The following is a 23,555-nucleotide window of genomic DNA, read 5'->3' as shown; positions in this document are numbered from 1 at the left end:
ACACAAAACAGGGGACTTACTTTACTAATGAGAGCTAGCTAGGAGTCACATGAAAATTCTTTTTAGTATAAGAAGAAATGATGATTAACCCAGTTATGGAAAACGATACTTCACCATGGAACAGACAGTTCATTAACAAAGAGTACTTAACTAAGCCATAAGAGCCTTTGGATCCACAGATATACATCCAAAAGTCATCGTTCCCCAAGTCTAATTAATCATAAACAGCTGGGACTGGGTGTGGTGGCTCATGTCTCTATTCCCAGCACTTTGGGAGGCCAAGGCGGGCAGATCACTTGAGCCCAGGAGTTCAAGACCAGCCTGGGCAACATGGCGAAACACAGTCTCCACAAAAAAATACAAAAATTAGCCAGATGTGGTGGCACGTGCCTGAGGTCCTAGCTCCTTAGAAGGCTGAGGCGAAACGACTACTTGAGCCTGGGAGGCAGAGGTTGCCTCCTACACTGCACTCCAGACTGGGTGACAGTGAGCCCTTGTCAAAAAAAAAAAATCATAAACACCTGAGAAAGCTTCTAAAAATAAAACTTCCTAGAGAGGAAGCTAAAATGAACCCTGTGGTGTTGGACTGGAATTGGAGATCTCAGTATGAACCCATGATTTTAAAGTATATACACAGGTAACTAGATGCACGAGCATTGATGTGTTTATACCTGAGCTAGAAAACACACTCAAATATCCTAACTCTCTATTAAGAGGACCTAGAATCAAGGATACTCTCAAAAAGATGTGCACATCTATGGCTCAGATCTTGCTTTCTGAATATCATTCTCCAATAAAAGGAACCAGGGCTCCTTGGAGAAGTGGTTGATTCATTCCATGGCTGTGGGCAGGAAAATACAAGATAATGAATGCTGGAGCATCTTGTGGAGCCAGAGACTGGGAAATGCTCAAAATCAAAAGAGCAAACGTATGTCAGAGAAAAAACAGGAGTATACTCCCAAGAGCTAAACACAGGACAATGAGCAACAAAACAGGATTACTAGATTATAATCCATTGAATAAAATATCCTTGAGTCCTCACTGATAGAATAAATTAATATATAAGTGAGAAATGACAGCTCTTACAGATGAATTCTAATTAATGAAGAAAAAATGAAGAAACTAGAAACTCACTATTGGAGTATATCACAGTATTATTTATGGAAGGCAAGATTCATCAATGGATGTTAAAAACAGAAGACAAAAGTCTGAGGAGAAGCCAGGCTCGGTGGTTTACGCCTGTAATCCCAGCACTTTGGGAGGCTAAGGAAGGTGGATCATCTGAGGTCAAGAGTTCAAGACCAACCTGACCAACATGATGAAACCATCTCTACTAAAAACACAAAAAGAAGCCGGGAGTGGTGGCACCTGTAGTCCCAGCTACTCAGGAGGCTGAGGCAGGAGAACTGCTTGAAGTCAGGAGGCGGAGGCTGAAGTGAGCCAAGACTGTGCCACTGCACTCCAGCCTGGGCGACAGAGCAAGACTCTGTCTTTAAAAAAAAAAAAAAAAAAAAAAAAAAAAAGTTGAAGGAGAAACAAGATAAACAAGATGTCTGGATATTCTCAAAGTATTTTCCCCAAGATACACATTCATTACAAAAGGAAAAAATTTTAACTCTGTAGTAGAGAAACCTGGAAGACACCACCATAATCAAGTGATCGGGAAAACTTAAGACACACTGACCTCAGGGACTCCTGGTATGACTCACTGAAAAGGACTTCTCAGGTATTTTGACCAAAACACACAACCTCAATCTAATTATGAGGCCACATCAGACAAACCGAAGTAGAGACAAATTCAACAAAATATCTGACCAGTACTCATCAAAACATCAAGGTCATGAAAAGCAAAGACTAAAGAACTGTCACGACTGGAAGAGACTAAGGAGACAGGACAATTCAAGGTAAGGTTGGGCTATGGAACAGAAAAAGGACATTGGTAAGAAGAATCTGAATGAAGTCTGTAGTTTCATTTTCAGAACAAAACAAAACAGTTATTCTTGGCCTCCACTACTGCCTTCAATTCTGCTTCAGTCTGTCTGGGAAATTCATATTTTCTTTTGAAAGCTCCACAGGGATTCACTCAGTGATGAGTCAGATGTGGGCATCACCGTCCTTGGGGCTCACTTCTCACCCCCGGTGCACGTTGGAGTCACTGAGGTGCTTGGGGAATCCTCATGACCAGGCCACCCCATCTGCAGATTCTAGTGCAAGCACTTTTGAAAGCCTCCAAATGATCCCAGAATGTAGCACATCTCAAGCTATGTCTCAGGACCACAGGTGAGTGGAATGACTCCCAAACCCTCTTGTTTTCTTGACAGCAAACAGAGCTGAAGAAGGGTGTAGTAGTTCCTGTTCTTTTCCTCCCTCACTTCCTGGCCTCAAGTGATCTGCCTGCCTGGGCCTCCCAAAGTGCAGGATTACAGGTGTGAGCCACCATGCCAAACTGAGATTTTTACTTAGATCCTTTCAGAGTTGTGTCCATCTCCTCTAGGCCAGGCCAGCAGCCTCACTTTTTGGGACACCTAAAGGCACAGTGATGTAACTAAGGTGTGTTTTCCCAACGCATGAAGACTACAGCTGGATCACATCTACAAAACAGGGCTCACCAGGCACTCTAACGAACTGAGTATGCCAAGTATGTAATCAGGACTAAGTATCCAGGCAAACTCAACATGGTAGCACTGATATAGCCATTTGCTGGATATCTGCCCAGCTGTGTTATTCATAAACCCAGAGCAGCAAAATATTCAGACATATTAGTGGAGGGAAACAAAAAAAAATTGATTTACATGCATCTACTGGACTCAGTTGTAGTACAATAAATATTTGCTAAATGAAGACAATTTTGTTTCCTCTACATTAATAGGCTTAGCTATGCAATATACAGTGTGTGTGGAGGCAGTCTGTGTGCATGTATGTTTTAATTGTAAACTACTTCTAAGTCCTTCCTTACTGAAAACAGATGGGGGCATAAATATAAAAATGAATAATAAATAATTTTCAAATAGCCAAAACATATTCATGTCCACGGTCCCAAAACTACTACTCCCCCCCCCAAATTCCTGAGCTCATCTGTGGCAAGCATGCTTTGAAAATAAAGACTTTTAGAGAATTTACTCCCCCAAACTGCCTAACCAGTAATCTTGTATGGTCCCCCAATATATCCTCTTAGCAGGCCTCAGAGTTTTCATTTCAGTGCACACTGTCACTTGGCTAGTGAGCCTACCAAAGCACACCTGTAGGTTTACTAGAATCCTCTTCCTCCAATGCAGCTACTTCTGCAGCACTTAAGGAACCATCACCCATTCACAGCTCAGTGGCAAGAGCACAAACACTCCTAAAACTTAGGGGAGTTAGGGGGGAGGAAAGGTATAATTTTCAAGCCCAAAGTTATTAGCTGTGGAGAGTGGGAGCTAAAACATGGCTTTGAAAATGGAACTCAAAAAACGTTTGTCTCAAAAATTTTGGTGAAACTTGGCCCTTATCCAGAAAGAAAGAGGAAATTCTTGCATTAGCCCTTCCTCCCCCTTGTTCTAGGACTCAGAACTCTGGTTGAGTTCTCTGGCTAATTATGAGACAGTTAGGTATAGCAACATTATTTCTACGAGGAAATAAAATTTCACTCAATTAAATAATTACTTTTTTGAACACTGGCCATGCTAGACTGGAGGAACATAGTTTTAGACTTGTTTACCTAGAGTTGTTCTAGGAATCTGGGCAGCAATCAGTAATGACAATGTGTTATGGTTCCCCACCACCAACCTCAGCCCCACCCCAAATCCCGGGTGGACTTAGGGTTTCCTAACTTAGCATGAAGCACTCTGCCTCGCATCATGTGCCCCACCTACAGGGTGACTTGCCACCTCTGACCACTGTTTGTGTTGTTAAATCTGGTTGAGCTTTTTGGCATCAACCAGAGGTGCCCATGTCCTTTGATAAATAGCTCACAGAGATGAGGATTGAGGGACACTGTCCTCAGGGCTTCCTGGAGTCCCCTGCAGCTGGTGAGGATGTGAAGACCCAAGATCAAGTTTCGCTTCCGCCGGACAAGAGGTCTGGGCTCTGTGCCGGGGGTTCTCTCTGACAAGAATGGTCAGGTGACCTCTAGAGTCCCCCACAGCTCTAAACTGCAGAAAAGCTCCAATTCTATAAGCATTTCTGAGGATTACAAGTTTGGCTAAGAACTCCTGTAGTATATTCTGCCCTAAATGGGGTGAAAATATGGCCAGTAGATTATTCTGGGACTTCAGGGTATTTGAATATAAAATAATTTAGCTTTTTCCTTAGCAAATAAAGGTATTGTCTTCACTTGTTTCAAAAAATATGAAAACATGGTCTTTGAAATTTCCCAATTTCTAACAAAGCACAGAAATCTTCTCATGGTTTTCTAAATCATGATATGATACATTTATATTCCCAAATCACAAAACCATGAGGAAAGACTCTTTCAAAACTGAAACTGTCACCTTACAAAAGGGGTGCCCAAAAAGGATGTGACTTGTAAGAAGTGTTCAGGTCACAGAAGGCCTGGACCCCGAAAACCAGGGTTCTCCCTCTCACCACACACACCCAGGTTATAAAGTCAAACTCCTATATAATCATTACAGGCTACTAAGCAGATATCAGATCCTTATCCCAAACATTAGCATTAAGAAAACTCATGTTTCTCATGGGACAGGGAGGTGACTCATTAGACTTCAACGTTCTAACGGCAACATAAAATGGGACCGTTAATAAAATGCAGCCTAAGCAAACACCCCTTGACCTCTTTCTGGAAAACACCAGCAGACACAAGTCTTAAGAACTTCCCGTGAGGGACAGTTTATGTGTGTTAGTGCTACTTAATATATGAATGTTTAAAGTATTTCGTAAAAAGTTAGCAAGGTTCTCTATTCTCCCTTCTGACCTTTACAACAAATGTGAGTGAGCCAATATGCGTATACATTCTATAATATTACAATGTTGATTTCAAAAGCAAACTGCCTCCCTTGGTAGCACCTGACTCTTCCATTCATATTCAAACCACGTCTTTCCATTAGTTCCTGAGAACTCTGAACAAGTACACTTTTACTAACAGATCCAAAAGCAAAAAGCAGAGTGTGATAACATTTTTAAAGATGATAAACATTTGTATAAACTTAAAACTAAAATCAAGTTATGAGCCACAGATTTTAGAAACCAATTTTTGTCTCACTGATTTTATGCTTGTTTTCATAAAAATATCCATCCTTAATTTTAAAAAATAGCCTTGAAAATAGTGTTTCCTTTCTATTATTTTTAAAGGAAAGCTTCCACAGGTAGAGTTACACTGTCCTCAAGTCACTTGATTTTGATTCCTTAATGCAGATTTCTGGGACTTACACTAAGCTTATACAACTTGTTCTAAGTTATATCTTGTAACAAGAGAGAAAACTCTGGATTAAAGAAGTTCATACAATTTATATTTTCCCCACATATTTCAAGCTTACAAAAATTTCTTGTTTATGATCACAGAAGAAAGCAACTGCAGCCACTCTCTCTCATATATCCAAATACAACGTCAGCTTCAAAATATTAGTTTACCATTCCAAAAATTATGACTAGGCCAACAAAAACTGTAACACTTTTATATGATTTTTACTACTACACTTAAATGCAAAGAGAATGTGAAACCAAATATATTATTTTTGAAACATAATTTTTAAAAATTCTCAGTTTAAAACAGCAACTTCATTTTTTTCCTAGGAAAAAAAAGTCTTTTGTTAAATAACAACAAATAGAGACAGTAGAAAGATGGCACAGTCAATGCAGGAGGGCAGGTAGCCAAAGATTTCTGTTCAACATAACACTTAGAAGTTAATAAAATTCACTACAACATTACATTTTCCTAAGAAAGGGCATTAGTCTTTTTCTTTTGGTGGGTACCATCCCCTCGTCTCTCAGTAGTGTCCAGATTGAGCAAGCAGCGAAGGGAGCAGGGACATTGGGAGATGTAACTCACCAGGATACCAGGAGGGGACTTGTCATGGTAAACATCTTGAGTTTTACTTAATGAGCCTTTACAAACCTCCTCATCTTCCTTATCATCTTCTAAGTAAAACATCTTGAAATTTAACTAGCATGTCTTTTTTCAGAGATGAAGGTGTATAATCAAAACAGAAAGCTGCTCTCTTGACCAACTGAGTACAAACTGCTTGCAGACACAGTTATATGGCTAAAACTGAAAGGAAATGGTTCTTAAAAAAAAAAAAAAAGCAATGCATACACAAGTTTACCAATGAGATTTGCTCAAAATACCTCAACCCCTTCTCCCCAGAGGAGATAAGCAGGGGCATGGGACAGGTTGTGCCATGTGTTTACACTGATAGGCACCAAGATCTGCCCAATCACATGACGGCCACTGCAGCTTCCATCACACAGGACAGGGATTGAGTTAATGATTCTCTAAACCAATCACATCCTCATTTTTTAGAAATAAAAACAGCTACTATACATATGGAGAGTGATCTTACATAAGCTAATCACGTAAGGGAAGTAATTTACAGACATTTTCCAAGCAGCAGGGAGCTTCCCAAAGTCAGCCAGATTACATGCCTCCAAGAGCCCAACTATTGAACACTTTTCCTTTGTCAGACTGGTGTGACCCAAGGTATTTTCACAATTCTGGGAGATATCCTGCTTAGTACTGTATATAACAAGCAGAATTTATTAATTTCGAGAATATGATAATGCAACATTGTAAAATTCAAACATTCCTGGTATTTCCTTGGCAGCTCTCAGTAAGTCAACGCATCGTAATTTTAACTGAATTTTTCTAAAAGCCGCAAACACACTTAACTCACATGGACAAACATATTAGATTTCTGAATTAAGATACACTATTTTTTTCATACCATTGTCTAGGATTGTGCTGCTCATCACAAACAGCCATTAGCCACATGTGGCTACCAAGCACTGGCAGTGAGGCCAGCACCAACTGCAATGTGCTCCAAGTGTAAAATACACACTGGATTTCCAAGACTAAGAATGAAAAGAGAATAAAATAATCTCATAATTTCTAATATATACTACATGTTTAAAGGATATTTTGGATATACTGAGTTAAATAAGATATTACATTTACTTTTACCTAGTTTTTTCTTTTTCCACTTTTTAAAATGTGATTACTAGAAAATTTGAAATTACACATATGGCTCACATTATATTTCTATTGGACAATGCTGCTCTAAGGCCCCGAGACAATCTTGAGAACAAGGTGGGGAAAAGCACATTCAGGCAAGTTATAGGTAAGGAAGAACTGAGGACAACTGGATTGTTCATCATTCCTTTTAAAGTATTTAGTTAATTCATCAACAATATACTAGCTGATCCACATCCATTTAATCTTCACATTAAACCTTTTTCTCTGCATCTAAACTTCACAAAAGACAAAATTTTCAAATGTTTGACCAAGTAATAGGTGTCTGGTGATGCTCAATACAGTAACACACCACCAAGGTTCATATAGTAAAAACATTAAGTGGCAGAATTAAAAATCAATTTCACCAAAATTAGAAATGGCAAAACTTATCTTGCATGCAGCATGTTTTCCTGCTTGCCTTCTAGCCCAGCATAGTATCGTGGGCCTGCAGCACACCAAAGTGCCCAGTCGCTTGCGATCTAATTCAATACACATCATGTACACAAACTCCTACTTCCAGAAGAGAATTGTTTAGGTTTTTATGGCCTAAATTTTATGCAATGAATAAAAATTTAAATCTTTTCATCCATGATCTACTGCAGTTCAGGATCCTTGGCATCGGATGGTAGTGATAAAAACCAGATATTGGGGTGCTGCCCGTGGAGAAAAATGGAAGAAGCCAGAGGTCAGCAAGAAGGGGAGGCTAGTAGGAGAAAGAGAGATTAAATAGAAACCTAAGAAGGTGAAAAAAAGAAAAGTTAGAGGGGCAGAGGAAATAAAATGTAGAAGAGATGAGAAAATATTCAACTGGATAGCAGGAGAAGGGGAAAACTGTAAGGAGGGTGGACAGAAGAAAGACAAAAACCATATCCATTTTAAATGTGAGGAAACTGAGGCCCAGAAAGAGGTCAGGCAATTAGCCCAATGTCACCCAACTGGTCAGCAAAGGTGCCAGGGAGAAGAAGCCTCCCAGTTTCTGGTTCAGTGCTTTTTTGTGTTATGCCAAGCAGAGACCAAGAAAGAACATGCTGGGGATCGGCAGGAGGAGGCTGACAAGAGGCAGGAGCAAAGGCTTAGCAAGTGAGGCGTGGTGGAGATCCAGCAGGGCAGAGGTCAGCGGGTAGAATTCTGCTCAGCAACTCTTGCCTACAACGCAGCTTACACAACAGGCGAGGCACCCAAGCCGGTCATTTGGGGGTTTCCTGCTAGTGTTTGTATCGTTTCCTTGTTTTAGCTGATGACTCCCGGAATGTCCTGACTGCAAGGAACATGTACTATGGACCCATCAGAAGTGAGCTCATTTTCTAAACATCTGTGTTGCCAACAGGCACACACCTAAGTTTCCTCCTATGGCCACCTGTGGATCACCCTGACCTTCAAGGCTGGTAGCCAAAGTTCTGCTTCCACCCCCACTATCTGCAAGGTGGCACTTTTCAGTCTTGATGGATAAATGTTAAAATCACAACCAACAATTCTTAATCATCCCTATGATTTTCAAAGGAAAACGCTACTGTATTGTCAAACTTTTTCTCTACAGGCTAAAATAAAAATAAATGAATACTGAGAAAAGCTACTTTTTACTTTTGTATAACATCTTCAATGATCTTTTTTAAAAAGTGCATAGAATTTGGAAGTCTTTTTCCCAAGACTTAACTCTTTCAAAAAAAATAGTCTAACTTAGGGAAACAAAGCTAAAATGCTAGTTAGGAAAAACAGAATCTTGTTCAGATTCTACAACTTTAATGATGCTAAGTAAAATATATACCTTTTTTGTTTTTGTGTTTTCTACTACTAACCCCGTAAGTATGTAAGACTAGGTATACAGGGCTTTTTAAGAGGGTATAATGATTTATTTAAAACTTTCTAGCTAGAATTTGCTTATCTGAAGCTGTACTAACCTGGTTCAACAGAAATACCTTTACACCACAAGCATGTTATTTTACCATAAAACATGAAAATAATTGTACTCCCTCCAGTGGCCATACTATGGAAACACAACACCTTGCTCCTGGATTACCAATGAAGATGTGACAAAACTAAGTTTTGATTATTAAAAAATCATGAAAATATTTTATAACCTCAATTACAAAGAATTTCATAACACCCACCGGAATTCCTCTATAGTGAAGAACCTAAGTGCATTTCTGCATTTTCAAGGCTCCTCATGACAAAGGGAACATGTAAAGGACCATGGCTCACCTGAAACAAATGTTTTCATTTAGAGCCAAATGGCTCTCAACATCTACAGGAAAGCATATGAAGTGTTTCTTCTCCTAAATGGAATCACTTATAATTCACTGTTTATGAAAACAACCCCAAAGGGACTGACGTTTTATTCAAAACCAAGATAAAATTCCTCTTGCTACCACTCTTGGGTTTTTCAAACATTTGTAGTTTAACTGCTCATTGGGTAATGGTTATATAGTTTACTCAAGTTCCAGTGTTTCATAATATCCTCATACAATCTCAAAATTCTAAACAAGATAGCTAGTGGCTGGCAATTTCACTGAACTGTGAGTGAATAAACAAATGCAAACAGATCTTTCCAGGAACAGAAGAGAAAAAACAAGGGAGGGTCTCCTGAGGTCAGAGGCCCAGCTTAAAGTGACTCTCCCAAAGATAAACTTCTTTGAAGACTTGTCATTTATCTTTAAAATTCACACATTTTGTTGTCTATTCTGATAAGTCTATTTTTTTAATGTGGGGGAAAAAAAAAAAAAAGAAAGACTAACTGGCCAAAGCTTTCTTCTTTCAAGTTCAAAGGTTAATGCAACACATTTACTCTAAGAATTAGAGTATGCTCAGTGTACATATCGCAGTTTAAGGAGCTTAGGACCAAACAATCTCTGCGGTCTAACCCTTCCAACACAAATGTTCGAGGTCAAGCTTTTACCCACTATTTGGAGACAAGAGAGACAATACTGAGAGTTGCCTGGCTGTAGCAGTCAAGTGCATCTGAACATTAAGAGAGCAAAGCTGAACAGCCTAATTTAGGATCAGAATAATTATGGCCTGACTCGTGTCACAACTTTTGGATAACATTTTCAACAAAATAAAGCCAAAAGAAATGGAAAACCCCCTGTTCTGCTCCTGAGGCCTCAGTTGCTTGACAGGGGTGGAGGTCGGGGGTGAAGAGGGGGCCTGTTAATTGCCTAATTGTTTCTGTTTAAATGTGTCTTTTTCTTCTCCTATTTCACCTCTGAATAGCAGTTTGCACAGTGATGACACCCTTAAGTATACGATTTTCTGTTCTAGGGTTATATCACCCCCATTTCATTCAAACTAAAAAAATCCTGTTGAAATGCAAGTCTTACTATCATCAAATTTTAAAACACTAAATAATTTTCAAAGTGTAGTGCTTTAACCTTTTCAGAAACAAATTACTTGTTATAGACTCACAATAACAGGGGTGGCATCACAACACTGAGGCCAAGTGAAGGTGCTGGAAGAAGCCAGTGCTGGGTTCCTATACTTCAGATCAAAAAGTGAGATAGCTTAAAGCTTGTCCCCAAAAAACAGCAACAAACAACAAATAAGGTGAGCAAGAGTTGATTATATCATTAAGACAATCCAAAGAAAATATAAGTGAAAATTATCACAAAATGTGTCGGCACCATGTAGGAACCCCTCATCCTCACATTCCTTGACTTATTTTTTTCCACGTGGACATTTCAGGTCCATCTTTGACTCCAATTCTCTCTTCCATAGCTGGTTCCTCCCAACAGTTCTAATTCAAGATTTTCTCGGCCACCCGAAAAACTGGTGACGGTTGTTTAAACTATTCTGTTGCTGTGATCTCTTTCAATTACTTAAAAATTTTTTATTTAAAAGATACTTGTAATCAGCTTTACTTAGTAAATTACTCTTAGTAATTACTCTTCTTCCTGCCACCTTCTTCCATCTATAGAAACGAACGGCTGCTGTAATGTTAAGTACTGTACTTAGAAACCAGGAGGGTGGATCACTTGAGGTCAGGAGTTCGAGACCAGCCTGGCCAACACAGTGAAACTTCATCTCTACTAAAAATACAAGAATTAGCTGAGTGTGGTGGCTCATGCCTGTAATCCCAGCTACTCAGGAGGCTGAGGCGGAGGTTGCAGTGAGCCAAGATCATACCACTGTTCTCCAGCCTGGGCAACAGAGTGAGAGACTGTCTCAAAAAAAAAAAAAAAAAAAAAAAAAAAGAATCATCATGAGTGCTGCCAGCAGGCCAGATGGGTAACAGTATAAATTACTGATCTGTAGCCTTAAATGGGTCCCCAACAGAATCTGGCAACCCTCCTTTGTTTCTGTGGTCAGCTCTCTCTCCAAATTTCTGGTTCTTTTTCAAACTTCCATGCTTCTCAACCTGACTATATTCTGCCACTCTATTTCCCCATCAGAATGTGCAACATTCCATATTCTTGAATGCAGACTCATTTATGCTCTTCAGGAGAAACGGCAAAAATGACTAATATACTTTGCTATGAGAATAAAGAATTTAGTTTCACAATGTTTAGAAATTCTAATGCTATATTTAAGTGTTATGAAGAATTTTAATCGGTGAAATTTAAATTAAAATGAAAGTAACTGAATTATTAAATTATTACACTTAGTGAATCTGCCTACTTCAATCTAAAGCTTGACTAAGATGTGTAAGAAAAAGAGAAAAACTGAAACACTGATACTCAGTTTTATATGTAAGTTACATTCTACACATACAGATGAATCCAATTCCAGATGGTGGCAGTAACTGCATTCTCCAGTGAGGGTAAAGCCTCAATGCACTAAGTAGTAAAAGAAAGGGGAAAAGTTAGGCAGCTTTGCTACTCTTTCAAGTTAAATGCTGGTAATGTCTAAGATTTAACTTTGTAATGTCAAGACACAGATAGGATTCAAAAAGCAAAGAGGCATCTGAAAGTTGCAACATTAGAAGAAATGCTCCCTCTTCTAAGGATAAAGCACCATTGAAACAGAACAAGTGTGACATTTCATTTTATTTTTCTTCCAGACTCAACATACTTTAACATAAAAAGGCTCTCTCAGGAACAGGGCATTTAGTTTGTGTAAAAATCTTCAGCCTTTGCAACAAATTAATTGTATTCAGTTTTTAAAAGTATACTTCAAGTACAACATAGGTATTTGTATTCAAATCATAGAAGAAAACACAATCCTGGCAGCCAGCACTATTTATTTAGTATTTACTCTAAGCCACACCCTGGAATTAATCCTTTGCATATATTATCTCTGATCTACACAATTTTCATTCAAGACAGATTTGCTTTATCTCTATATTTTACAGACGAAGAAATGGAGGTTTAGAGAGAGGTTATGTTAAATATCCAAGGACAAACCAGCTAGAGCTCAAGATGTCTTCCACAGTACCTTCTTAGACTCATTATTTAAGCTGAAATTCAGATTTACTATGCTAACTATTTCTAAAATCTCAAAGATTATGCAATGCATCTAAAAGAAAAAAATGCCTAGGAATAAATTTAACGAAGGAGGTGAAAGCTTGTACAACTAAAATTGCAAAAATCACTGAAAAAAAAATTAAAGAGAACCTCAGTAAACAGAAGGACATCCGTGTTCATGAATAGGAAGACTCAATATTGTTAAGATGCCAATATTACCTAAAGCGATCTTCAAATTCAAGGCAATCCCTATCAAAATTCCAAAAGCCTCAAATTCATATGGAGTTACAAGTGGCCCTGACTAGCCAAAATAATACTGAAAAAGAGCAAAGTTGGAAGACTTCCATTTCTTGATTTCAAAACTTACTATAAAGTTACAGTAATCAGGCTGTGTGCAGTAGCTGACGCCTGTAATCCCATCACTTTGGGAGGCCAACGCGGGCAGATCACTTGAGGTCAGGAGTTCGAGACCAGCTTGGCCAACACGGTGAAACCCCATCTCTACAAAAAATACAAAAATTAGCCAGGTGTGGTGGCAGGCTCCTGTGGTCCCGGCCACTCGGGAGGCTGAGGCAGGAGAATCGCTTGAACCCAGGAAGCGGAGGCTGCAGTGAGCTGAGATTGCACCACTGCACTCCAGCCTGGGTGACAGAGTGAGACTCTGTCTCAAAAAAAAAAAAAAAAAAACAGTAATCAAAACAGTGTGGTACCGGCATAAAACAGACATACAGACCAATGGAATAGACTTGAGAGTCCAGAAATAAACCCAAACATTTATGGCCAATTGATATTTGACAAGAGTACCAAAATCCACTGTATGGCGGAAGGAATAGTCTCCTCAACAGATGGTGCTGACACAACTAAGTTTCTATATGCAAAAGAATGAAGTTGGAACCCTACTTTACACCATATTAAAAAATTAACTCAAAATGGATTAATGACCTAAAACCATAAAACTCTTAGAAGAAAACATAGGGTAAATCTTCATGATCTTGGATTTGGCAAATGATTCTCAGATATAACACCAAAAGCATGAGTAACAAAAAGTAGATAAACTGGATTTCACTAAAATTACTTTTTCTTTGTATCAAAGGACATGATCAAGAAAAAGAATCATACAGAATGTAAGAAAACATTTGCAAATCGGGGAGTTTAACTCTAGAATATATTTAAAAATTCCTACAACAACAAAAAGACAAATGACTCAATTAAAATATGGGCAAAGGATCTAGATAAACCCTTCTTCAAAGAAGATATACAAAATGGCAAATAAATACATGAAAAGATGCTCAACATCATTAACCATCCGGGAAAGGCAAATCAAAACCACAATGAGATACCAATTCATACCCACTATGATGGCTATAGTTTCTGTTAAAAAGGAACAGAGTGGCCAATGGCCGTGACTACTGCAATACACACCTCACCCATGACTCTCCATTTATGAGAAAGACATATTGCAGTGGTAGGAAACACAGACAGAATGTCAAAGATTACTATTAGAAATGGATGGAATAACAGGCTCAGAGCCTGACTGACAAAACAAGGGTTGCATTTCAACAAGGAAAGATACTTCCTACTTCAATCTCTGTTCCCCCACCGGCAGGGACAATGATATCACCTCCCTCCAGTCTTCTGGGTCCTCCTCACCCTGGTATGATGCCAGCACCCCATATGGGGCCCTCCTCCTGGGATGATGCCAGTGGGACCTGCTCCTTGAATGAGGCTGCCCATGGGAGGCCACATGCCAATGATGCCTGGGCCCCCAATGATGAGACCTCTTGCTTGTCCCATGATGGTGCCCACTTGGCCCAGAATGACTCGAGCAGACAGAAAGGATAGAGGGGAGGCCTCCCTATATCAGTTTTATATTACTTGCTCTACTTCACCAGGAGATCACAATGCTGTTGACCCTGGGTGTTTTCTTATCAGCCTGATACAGAAAAGGTGCTCCCCCTTCCTATTAAAGAGAGAATAGTTTTGGAGTGGAGAAGTGGGACAAAAAAAGTGCAGTTTTTATTTATATCGTGAAATATGAAAATAAAATTGTCAACTTTTTTTAAAAAAGGAAAATATATGTTAGAAAGAAAACTGGAGAAACTGAAACACTTGTGCACTATTGGTGAGAATGTAAAATGGTGTAACCACTGTAGAAAACAAGTTTGGTGGTTTCTCAAAAGCTAAATATGGAATTACCAGGCTGGGCACAGTGGCTCACACTGGGGCGGACTAAGGTGGGAGGATCACGTGAGCCCAGGAGTTAGAGACCAGCGTAGGCAACATAGTGAGACCCTGTTTCTACAAAAAATAAACAAAATGAGCCAGGTGTGGTGGTGTGCACCTATAATCACAGCTCCTGAGAAGGCTGAGGTGGGAGGACTGCTTGAGCCCAAGAGGTCGAGGCTGCAGTGAGCCGAGACCATGTCACTACACTCCAGCCTGGGCACCAGAGTGAGGGCCTGTCTCAAAAAATAATAATAAGGCCAGGCACGGAGGCTCACGCCTATAATCCCAGCACTTTGGGAGGGGGAGGTGGGTGGATCATGAGGTCAGGAATTCAAGATCAGCCTGGCCAAGATGGCGAAACCCTATCTCTACTAAAAATACAAAAATTAGCTGGGTGTGGTGGTGTGTGCCTGTAATCCCAGCTACTTGGAAGGCTGAGGTAGAGAACTGCCGAACACAGGAGGCGGAGGTTGCAGTGAGCTGAGATAGCGCCACTGCACTCTAGCCTGGGCGACAGAGTGAGACTCCATCTCAAAAAAAAAAAAAAGTATAATACAATAAAAAATATAGAATTGCCATATAATCCAGCAATTTCACTCCCAGATACATACACAAAAGAACTGAAAACAGACATTTGTACACCAGGGTTCACGGTAGCATTATTCACAACAGCCAAAATGTGGAAACAACACAACTGTCCCTCAACAGATGAATGGAGAAACAAAATGTGTTATATCCATACAATGGAATATCATTCAGTCATGAAAATAAGTGAAGTTCTGATACATGCCACAACATGGACGAACCCTGAAAACATGCTAAAGGAAATAAGCCTGACACAAAAGGACAAATGTCATATGATTCCAATTATGTGAAATATCTACAATAGGCAAATTCATAAATAAAAGGTAATTAGAGGTTACCAGGGACTGGGGGAAATGGAGAGTTATTGCTTAATGGTTACAGAGTTTAGAGTCATGAAAAATTTTGGAAATAGCAGTGATGGGTGTACAACATAGTAAATGGTAGTTAATACCATGAAATCATACATTCAAAAATGGTTGAATCTTACTACAATCAGAAAATTATGCAATGGGGCCAGGCATGGTGGCTCACACCTGTAATCCCAACACTTTGGGAGGCCAAGGTGGGAAGATCTTGAGTTCCAGGAGTTCAAGACCAGCCTGGGCAATACAGTAGTGAGATCTCATCTCTATAAAAAATCTTTAGGCCGGGCGCGGTGGCTCATGCCTGTAATCCCAGCACTTTGGGAGGCCGAGGCGGGCAGATCACAAGGTCAGGAGATGGAGACCATCCTGGCTAACACAGTGAAACACCGTCTCTACTAAAAATACAAAAAAAAAAAAATTAGCCAGGCGTGGTGGCGGGCGCCTGTAGTCCCAGCTACTTGGGAGGCTGAGGCAGGAGAATGGCGTGAACCTGGAAGGCGGAGCTTGCAGTGAGCTGAGATAGCACCACTGCACTCCAGCCAGTGAGACCCGTCTCAAAAAAAAAAAAAAAAATTTTAAATATTAGCCAGGTGTGGTGGTGTACATCTGTAGTACTCAGAGGCTGAGGTGGGAGGATGGCTTGAGCTCAGGAGGTTGAGTGTGCAATAAGCCATGATTGCACCACTGCGCTCCAGCCTGGGAAACACAGCGACACCCTGATGGAGGAAGAAAAAAGAAGGAAGAAGGAAGAAAGAAGAAAGGAAGAAAGAAGAAAGAAGAAGGAAGAAAGAAGAAAGAAAAAAGGTAGAAGAAGAAAAATAGGAATTAAAATTATGCAATAAAACTCTAACTGAAATGTAAAGCAATGTCAATATAGTCCATAGTTTACAATGAGAATATATTCGTTCTTGGCTATAAATATCATCTTCTATTCCTATACTGTTACAAACTTCCTAGGTTATTTGAGCAACTCACTGAATATCATTAACCCTCAATTTCCTCACCCAAAAAGTGAATTTCTAGATAATTTCTATGTATCCTTCTAGGTAAAACAATCTCACATTTCAAAAACTATGGCTTTCTGAGCGTTCAACTCTACTAAGTAGAAAGCAAAGTATTTCCCACAACTTAGTTTTTACCATGAGCTTGGTGATTCCACAGCAATAACTTCAACAAAAAATTACGTGTAACTTTCATTTTACGTATACCTACACACAACAGAGAGCTTCTTCCTTCAGTCAAAAATTACACTGGACCACAACAAATCCACTTCTGATCTCAACACAAATTCCTAATCTTAGCTTCTAAACATCTAGAAGTAACCCTAGAGAATATATATAGCCCATGAGTAGTTTGTGCCATTCTCATTTCTGAGAACCCAACTAAGCTTTGTAATATACCCTCTTTACAGAAAACATGCAAACCAGCAGCATACATGTATACCCACACAATCATACACAGATTTGTGCTCTGAGGATCCGATGGAACCCCTCTATTGTTAGTCTGCAGACCCCAAGTAAAAAACCCCTGGTTCTAAACCATACTGCTATTTGAAAGATGAGAGCATACAGGTATTGAAAAAGTCAATTACTTCCCAGCCAAAGTAGTTAAAATATGCTCAATCTAGCCTTACACCACACAGTAACCGCCCTTAAAATGAAGTAGTACAGACTGTACATAAATGTATGCCTATCATTCAAGAATTTTCCCAGTGCCTGTAATATCTCAGGTACCAATACTGCCTTTAGTCCTGGGTCCTGCACTTTAGAAGGCTCTGTGTATCACAAACCCAAAATACAAAGGCAGTAAGTGTTTTTCGTCTTCATTTCAGACCTCTAGGAAAGTTTTTTGAAGAGAATTTAGCTAAAGGAACAGGTGGTTATCACAAGCCAAGCTGCCCCAGACCTGTGCCCTGCAGGTCAGTGTAGATCTGTGTAGCAGACCTATACTCAGGCTCCCTAGGGCAGCTGGCAAAGGACAAGGCTTCTGCAAGGCCACTGGTGGCCATGGAGGCCGGGCCATGGGGGTGGTGACTGGATTTATAGCTTTAAAAAATTTTTTTAATGATATATCATAGTTGGGGAGGACATGTAATAATATTTTATACATGTATACAATGTGTAATGCTCAAATCAGGGTAAATGGGCTATCCATCCCCTCGAACATTTATCTTTTCTTTGGATTTACAGCTTTTAATAGTTTAGATACAGGTTTTCTCAGCATATTGACAGTTTTGGTCAGATAATTCTTTGCTTGGGAGGTGAGGAGTGTAGCAGCCCTGGCCTCCAACCACCAGATGCCAGTAGCATCCTCCCCAGTTGTGACAGCCAAAAAAATGTCTCCGGTTATTTCTGAATGTCCCCGGCGGGTGCTGAGAACCACTGGTTTAAACAGATGGTATATGGCCCCGTATTGATAAGCCTGTTCTGACTGGGTCCCCACAAACACGTTAGGGGTGGGCCAGCAAGCACATGACTTCGCTGAATTTAGACAGGGAGTTTTACACCACAGCTCTCCCACTTGCCACGGACCTCCAGGATGGAACTTTCTTCAGTTTCAGGTCAACCTAAGCTTCACAGGCCCCCTTCATATAGCAGGGTTCAGAGCACCTGTCAGGTAGGACTGCTGTGAGGATCCCATGAGGTGGTGCCTGGAAACTACCAGCTGCTTAATAAATGCTAGTTTTCTTTTTTCTTTTCATTAAAAAAGAACAATGAACTGAACAGTTCCAAGACCTATGCCATAGTAAGTGTTTAGCAGATGACTGTTAGGATAGGATTCCAGCCATCAAGGAGCTATTTAATAATGAGGGACACTGGAAAGGAAAACAAATGACTTTCTAAATCTAAATGCTTCAATCATCAGCTCTTTGCATGTTTTAACTTCCCAAACCATTTCCCTATGCCTTAAGACTCATCCAGCTGAACCCCACTCTTCAGCCTATTTGTCCCCAGTATTTTCTCTTCTTCCAAGTTTTGGTGTAAAACTGTTTAGTCACATGTATACCCTAGCATGAATATTGTCTTTTAAATCAATCACCTCTGAAGGCTACAATAAATTAATTCCACTAATACACCACTGTGTAACATGACATGAGGGCTCCCCTTTCTTCCTGAAAGAACTATCTTTAAATTTAATTTAGGTGCTACACAGGATAAAAATGAGTGTCAATACCACAGTCACAGAACTCTTATACTCCAAAAGTAAATATGATTCATCTGACATGCATGGTTCATCAGATGTTGCTTTGAATGGCTTCTGGCTATTTCCAAAAACCTAATCTACCTTGAAGGGTAAAGATTTTCCACCGCTGGGGATAAAAGGATACACTGTGAGACTCTGAAAGCAATTTAAAAAGGAAGGGGTGTTTCAAAATGTTTTCCAGAATGACAGCATAGATGAAATGTATACGCTGTCCCTAAAGTGCAAAGTACATTTCATAGTGTAAGTTTCTGGTCATGTTCCTTCACAGTCACATTTTTTAAGCAGGGTACCAAGCTTCCTTATTATACACGTATAATGGAGGGCAAAACTGAAGAATTAGAGGTAATTAGCTCTATGGACAAACTTAAGACTTATTAATAAAATGTTATGGCTGGGCGCGGTGGCTCACGCCTATAATCCCAGCACTTTGGGAGGCCGAGGCGGGCGGATCATGAGGTCAGGAGATTGAGACCATCTTGGCCAACACAGTGAAACCCCATTTCTACTAACAATACAAAAAATTAGCTAAGTGTGGTGGTGCATGCCTGTAATCCCAGCTACTCGGGAGGCTGAGGCAGGAGAATAGCTTGAACCCGGGAGTCGGAGGTTGCAGTGAGCCGAGATCGCACCATTGCAGTCCAGCCTGGCGACAGTGCAAGACTCCAACCCAAAAATAAAAGTGTTACATTGGTTCTTTTATAATGTCCATCAATTACATCATCCAACATCTCCATTTCAACAGGCATGGTGACACTGCAGAAAAGATATGACTACATGCTTACCTCCCAGGATAATATCTTTATTTTATTTTTTTTTTTGAGACAGAGTCTCTCTCTGTCACCCAGGCTGGAGTGCAGTGGCGCCATCTCAGCTCACTGCAAGCTCCAGCTCCCGGGTTCATGCCATTCTCCTGCCTCAGCCTCCCGAGTAGCTGGGACTACAGGCGCCCACCATCACACCCGGCTAATGTTTTGTATTTTTAGTAGAGAGGGGGTTTCACTGTGTTAGCAAGGATGGTCTCGATCTCCTGACGTCGTGATCCACCTGCCTCGGCCTTCCAAAGTGCTGGGATTACAAGCGTGAGCCACCACACCCGACCAATATCTTTATCTATCCATTGAATATCATATATATCCCAGAACAACAGACCCACATCCCACCCTCTCCAAACAAAGCATCATTTGGTTCCACAAAGGCCTTGCCAATGGCACCAAGTTTGCTATACTTGCTAATGGTAAACTTCTGCATAAGAGGTGCCAGACTCAACACATCATAAATATGTACATTTCATTTTTGGAGGCTTGTATTTTTTTTTTTTTTTTTTTTTTTTGAGACGGAGTCTCACTCCCTCACCCAGGCTGGAGTGCGGCGGCACGATCTCGGCTCACTGCAACCTCCACCTTCCAGATTCAAGCAATTCTCCTGCTTCAGCCTCCCGAATAGCTAGGATTACAGGTGCCCACCCCCACGCCTGGCTAATTTTTGTATTTTTAGTAGAAACGGGGTTTCGCCATGTTGTCTAGGCTGGTCTCAAACTCCTGACCTCAGGTGATCCTCCGGCCTTGGCCTCCCAAAGTACTGGAATTACAGGCTTGAGCCACTGTGTCTGGACTCATTTTTGGTTTTTTTGGTTTTTTTTTCAGTAGAGATGGGGTTTTACTCTGTTGGCCAGGCTGGTCTTGAACTCCTGACCTCATGTGATCCACCCACCTCAGCCTCCCAAAGTGCTGGGATTACAAGCATGAGCCACTGCACCCGGCAGAGGCTTGTATTTTTCTAAACATAACAAATTCAAAGGAACATTAATGAAGTCAAAGCTATAGCAGTCACTTTCAAGACATCAGAGTACCAGGCCACTATGCCTATAACTCTGCAGTGTGCCACAATGAAACCAAGACAGTGTCCCAATTCTGATCAAAAGGTGACTCCTGCTGCATAAACAATTCACCAACCTTACATATGGCATCAATCATTGTTTAATGACTCCTGTGGGGGGAGAGCAGGCTCTTCCATAATTACTAGAAGCAGTATAACTCAAAAAGAAACAAACAAAAATCACCAATTCATCAGCTTACTTAGCTGATGTCATAGAAGTGGCAGGAGGATTCCTTACCCCCCATGCCACAGACTTAAGTTTTCCAAACACCTCCAATTTCTTGCCTTTAGCTCTCAAGGATGCAGTCCCCCAGCTTCCCAGAGGGAAGTATGCTAGATCGGTAAGCATGAATTCACTACTTCCCTACTCTTTCCTTTGGAAGTGCCTGAAGTGTCTCCTTGTCTCAGTTAAACAGAACATGGTGACCGTGAGGCAGAGTTCCCAGTGCCAGGCAGCTCCAGGCACCCTGTGCCTGTGTTCTGCAGAGGAGTCTTTCCCAATGTCAATCAAAACACAGCTCAAGTTTCATGCCCTGCTTTATTAAATTCTGCATGGTGCCCACCAGGACCACAACGGAATCTTCAGAAATGTTAAGGAGAGGGACCTCCCTTTCCTGGCTCTGGGAGGACAGTTGGGTAAAGGGAAAGGCTGTGGCCATACCAACGGCACTGCTGCAATCAATGCCACCAATCACTCAGATTTAGGCTATTTTTAAGTAGTTCTGCAAAACAAATGCCAAGTAAGGCTGCACCAGTGTGTTATCACAAGCTGACTTGCATACTAAGCTACTTCAACAAGAGAGAAGGACTTCCAAGAGCAACAGCAAGTCAGCGAAACAGCACTTGAAAGTCAGAAAACAAGGCCTGTTTCACTCACTGATCTGCTCAACAGCAGTGTCTATTCTGAGAGCTGGGGATCAAGCAGTGAATTTGGCTGACATGGTACCTGCCCTTGTAGTGGTTATATTCTAATGTGGGGACACAGACAATAACAACAACATATGTTAGGGTGGGACAACTATTATAAAGGAAATAAAAGAGGGTGCGCTGCTGCCTGAAGAGAGGAAGAGCAGGAAGAGCCACTTTAAGGAAAGAAAAGCGTTTTAGAGCCCAGAACAGGAAAATACATGACAGATTTTTTTTTTTTTTTTTAGCAACAAAGCTCCAAGAAGGCTCATATCTGAAAAAAGAAATAGAGCATAACATGGAGGGACAGAGCATGAGAACCTGGCTAACATGTTCACGTAACTATGCCAGGATATAGATAGGGTTTACTTTCTCATAAGACACTGCTGCTGTTCTTTCTTTAGTCATTTTGCCAACCTTCAAACGACTTCAGAAACAAAGCAAGAGTGAAAATGAGACAACTCAGATACTGTCATTAAACATTCAGGAACATGCAGAAATTTTGGCAGTCACAAGTCTGAACAAAAATCTCCAGTTGTAATCTAAAAATTACTTCCTAAGAGTTTCTTTCTGATCATTAGTGAAGATAGGTGTAACTAAAAGCATCTTTAAAAATATTGCCGTAGCTAGACATCCTGTTAAACCCAGAGGATGTCACATGTGTTATCCCCACTCTCAAAACCCACTGTTTGGGTTGAACTATATCCTCCAAAAAAGAAACGCTGAAGTCCTAACCTCTAGTAGCTCAGAATGTGACCTTATTTGGAAAGGGGATCTTTACAGAGGTATTCAAGTTAAAACGAGGTCATCAGGGCTGGCCCTAATCCAGTAGGACCGATGTCCTTATAAAAAGACCCCGTCTCTACTAAAAATACAAAAAAAAAAAAAAATTAGCCAGGCGTGATGGCTGGAGCCTGTAGTCCCAGCTACTTGGGAGGCTGAGGCAGGAGAATGGCGTGAGCCCGGGAGGCGGAGCTTGCAGTGAGCCGAGATCGCGCCACTGCAGTCCAGCCTGGGTGACAGAGCAAAACTCCGTCTCAAAAAAGAAAAAAAAAAAAAGAGGAAATCTGGACAGAGAGACAGACATGCACACAGAAGAACGCCATGTGAATATAAAGGCAGAGATTGGGGTGATGCATCTGCAAGCCAAGGAATGCCAAAGGCTGCCAGCAACCCACTAGCAGCTAGGAGAGGACGCTAATAAAAATAAGCATCCAAGAATGAGAAAGTACTCTTGGAAATTAACACACAACTGTAAAATTAAGACATTCTGTAGAAGGGTCAGAGAATAAATACCAGCCTGGGAAACACAGCAAGACCCTGTCTCTACAAAAATTAAAAAATAGCCAGGCACGGTGGGTCTCACCTGTAATCTCAGCACTTCAGGAGGCTGAGGTGGGAGGATCGCTTAAGGCTGGAAGTTCAAGACCAACTTGGGCAACATTAGTGAGACCCTATCTCTGTTTTGTTTTGTTTTCTTTTCTTTTAAAAAGAAGAGGAGGAGGAGGAGGAGAAAGAGGAGAAGGAGGATGAGGGAGAAGAGGGGAAGGAGGAGGAAGAGGAGGAGGAGAAGGAGGAGGAGGAGAAGGAGAAAATGTAGAAAGCAAATCTCCCAGTAAATCCAACAAGGATAAAGGAATGGGCAAAAGGAAGTAAAAGATGAATATCAGAGTATCAATCCAAAATGGCCCCAATATCTGACTTGTAGACTTTTTAAAGTACAGAAACAGGAGAGAAAAAAAAGGTAGGGGAAGGCAGGGATTGGATATTATCAAATAAATCATACAAGAAATTTCCTGGCATCAGAAACATGATTTTCCAAATTGAAAGTTCCCACCA

At 40.6% G+C, this 23,555-nt stretch overlaps 1 protein-coding gene and 1 pseudogene across 8 annotated transcripts in view; one reads left to right on the top strand and one right to left on the bottom strand.

Annotated features, from left to right (window-relative positions):
• The window catches only part of LPIN2 (lipin 2), a 113,770-nt gene that overhangs the window by 62,698 nt on the left and 27,517 nt on the right, over nt 1-23,555 (bottom strand). The window contains exon 1 of one of the 8 annotated variants that reach the window (XM_054460454.2): nt 5,984-6,158. The exons of 6 other annotated variants lie outside the window; for them this stretch is intronic. In XM_054460454.2, the coding sequence (XP_054316429.1) occupies nt 5,984-6,085 (102 nt within the window). In that variant the 5' untranslated portion in view covers nt 6,086-6,158. Of the gene's footprint in view, nt 1-5,983; nt 6,159-23,555 lie in introns of those variants that run through there. One more of the 8 variants, XM_054460456.2, reaches the window with a different exon arrangement.
• LOC129019176 (U1 small nuclear ribonucleoprotein C-like) lies at nt 7,751-14,533 on the top strand (annotated as a pseudogene).

This window comes from Pongo pygmaeus, chromosome 17 (genome assembly GCF_028885625.2).
Source record: "Pongo pygmaeus isolate AG05252 chromosome 17, NHGRI_mPonPyg2-v2.0_pri, whole genome shotgun sequence".
NCBI lineage: Eukaryota > Metazoa > Chordata > Mammalia > Primates > Hominidae > Pongo > Pongo pygmaeus.
This window is presented reverse-complemented; position numbering and strand designations above follow the sequence as displayed.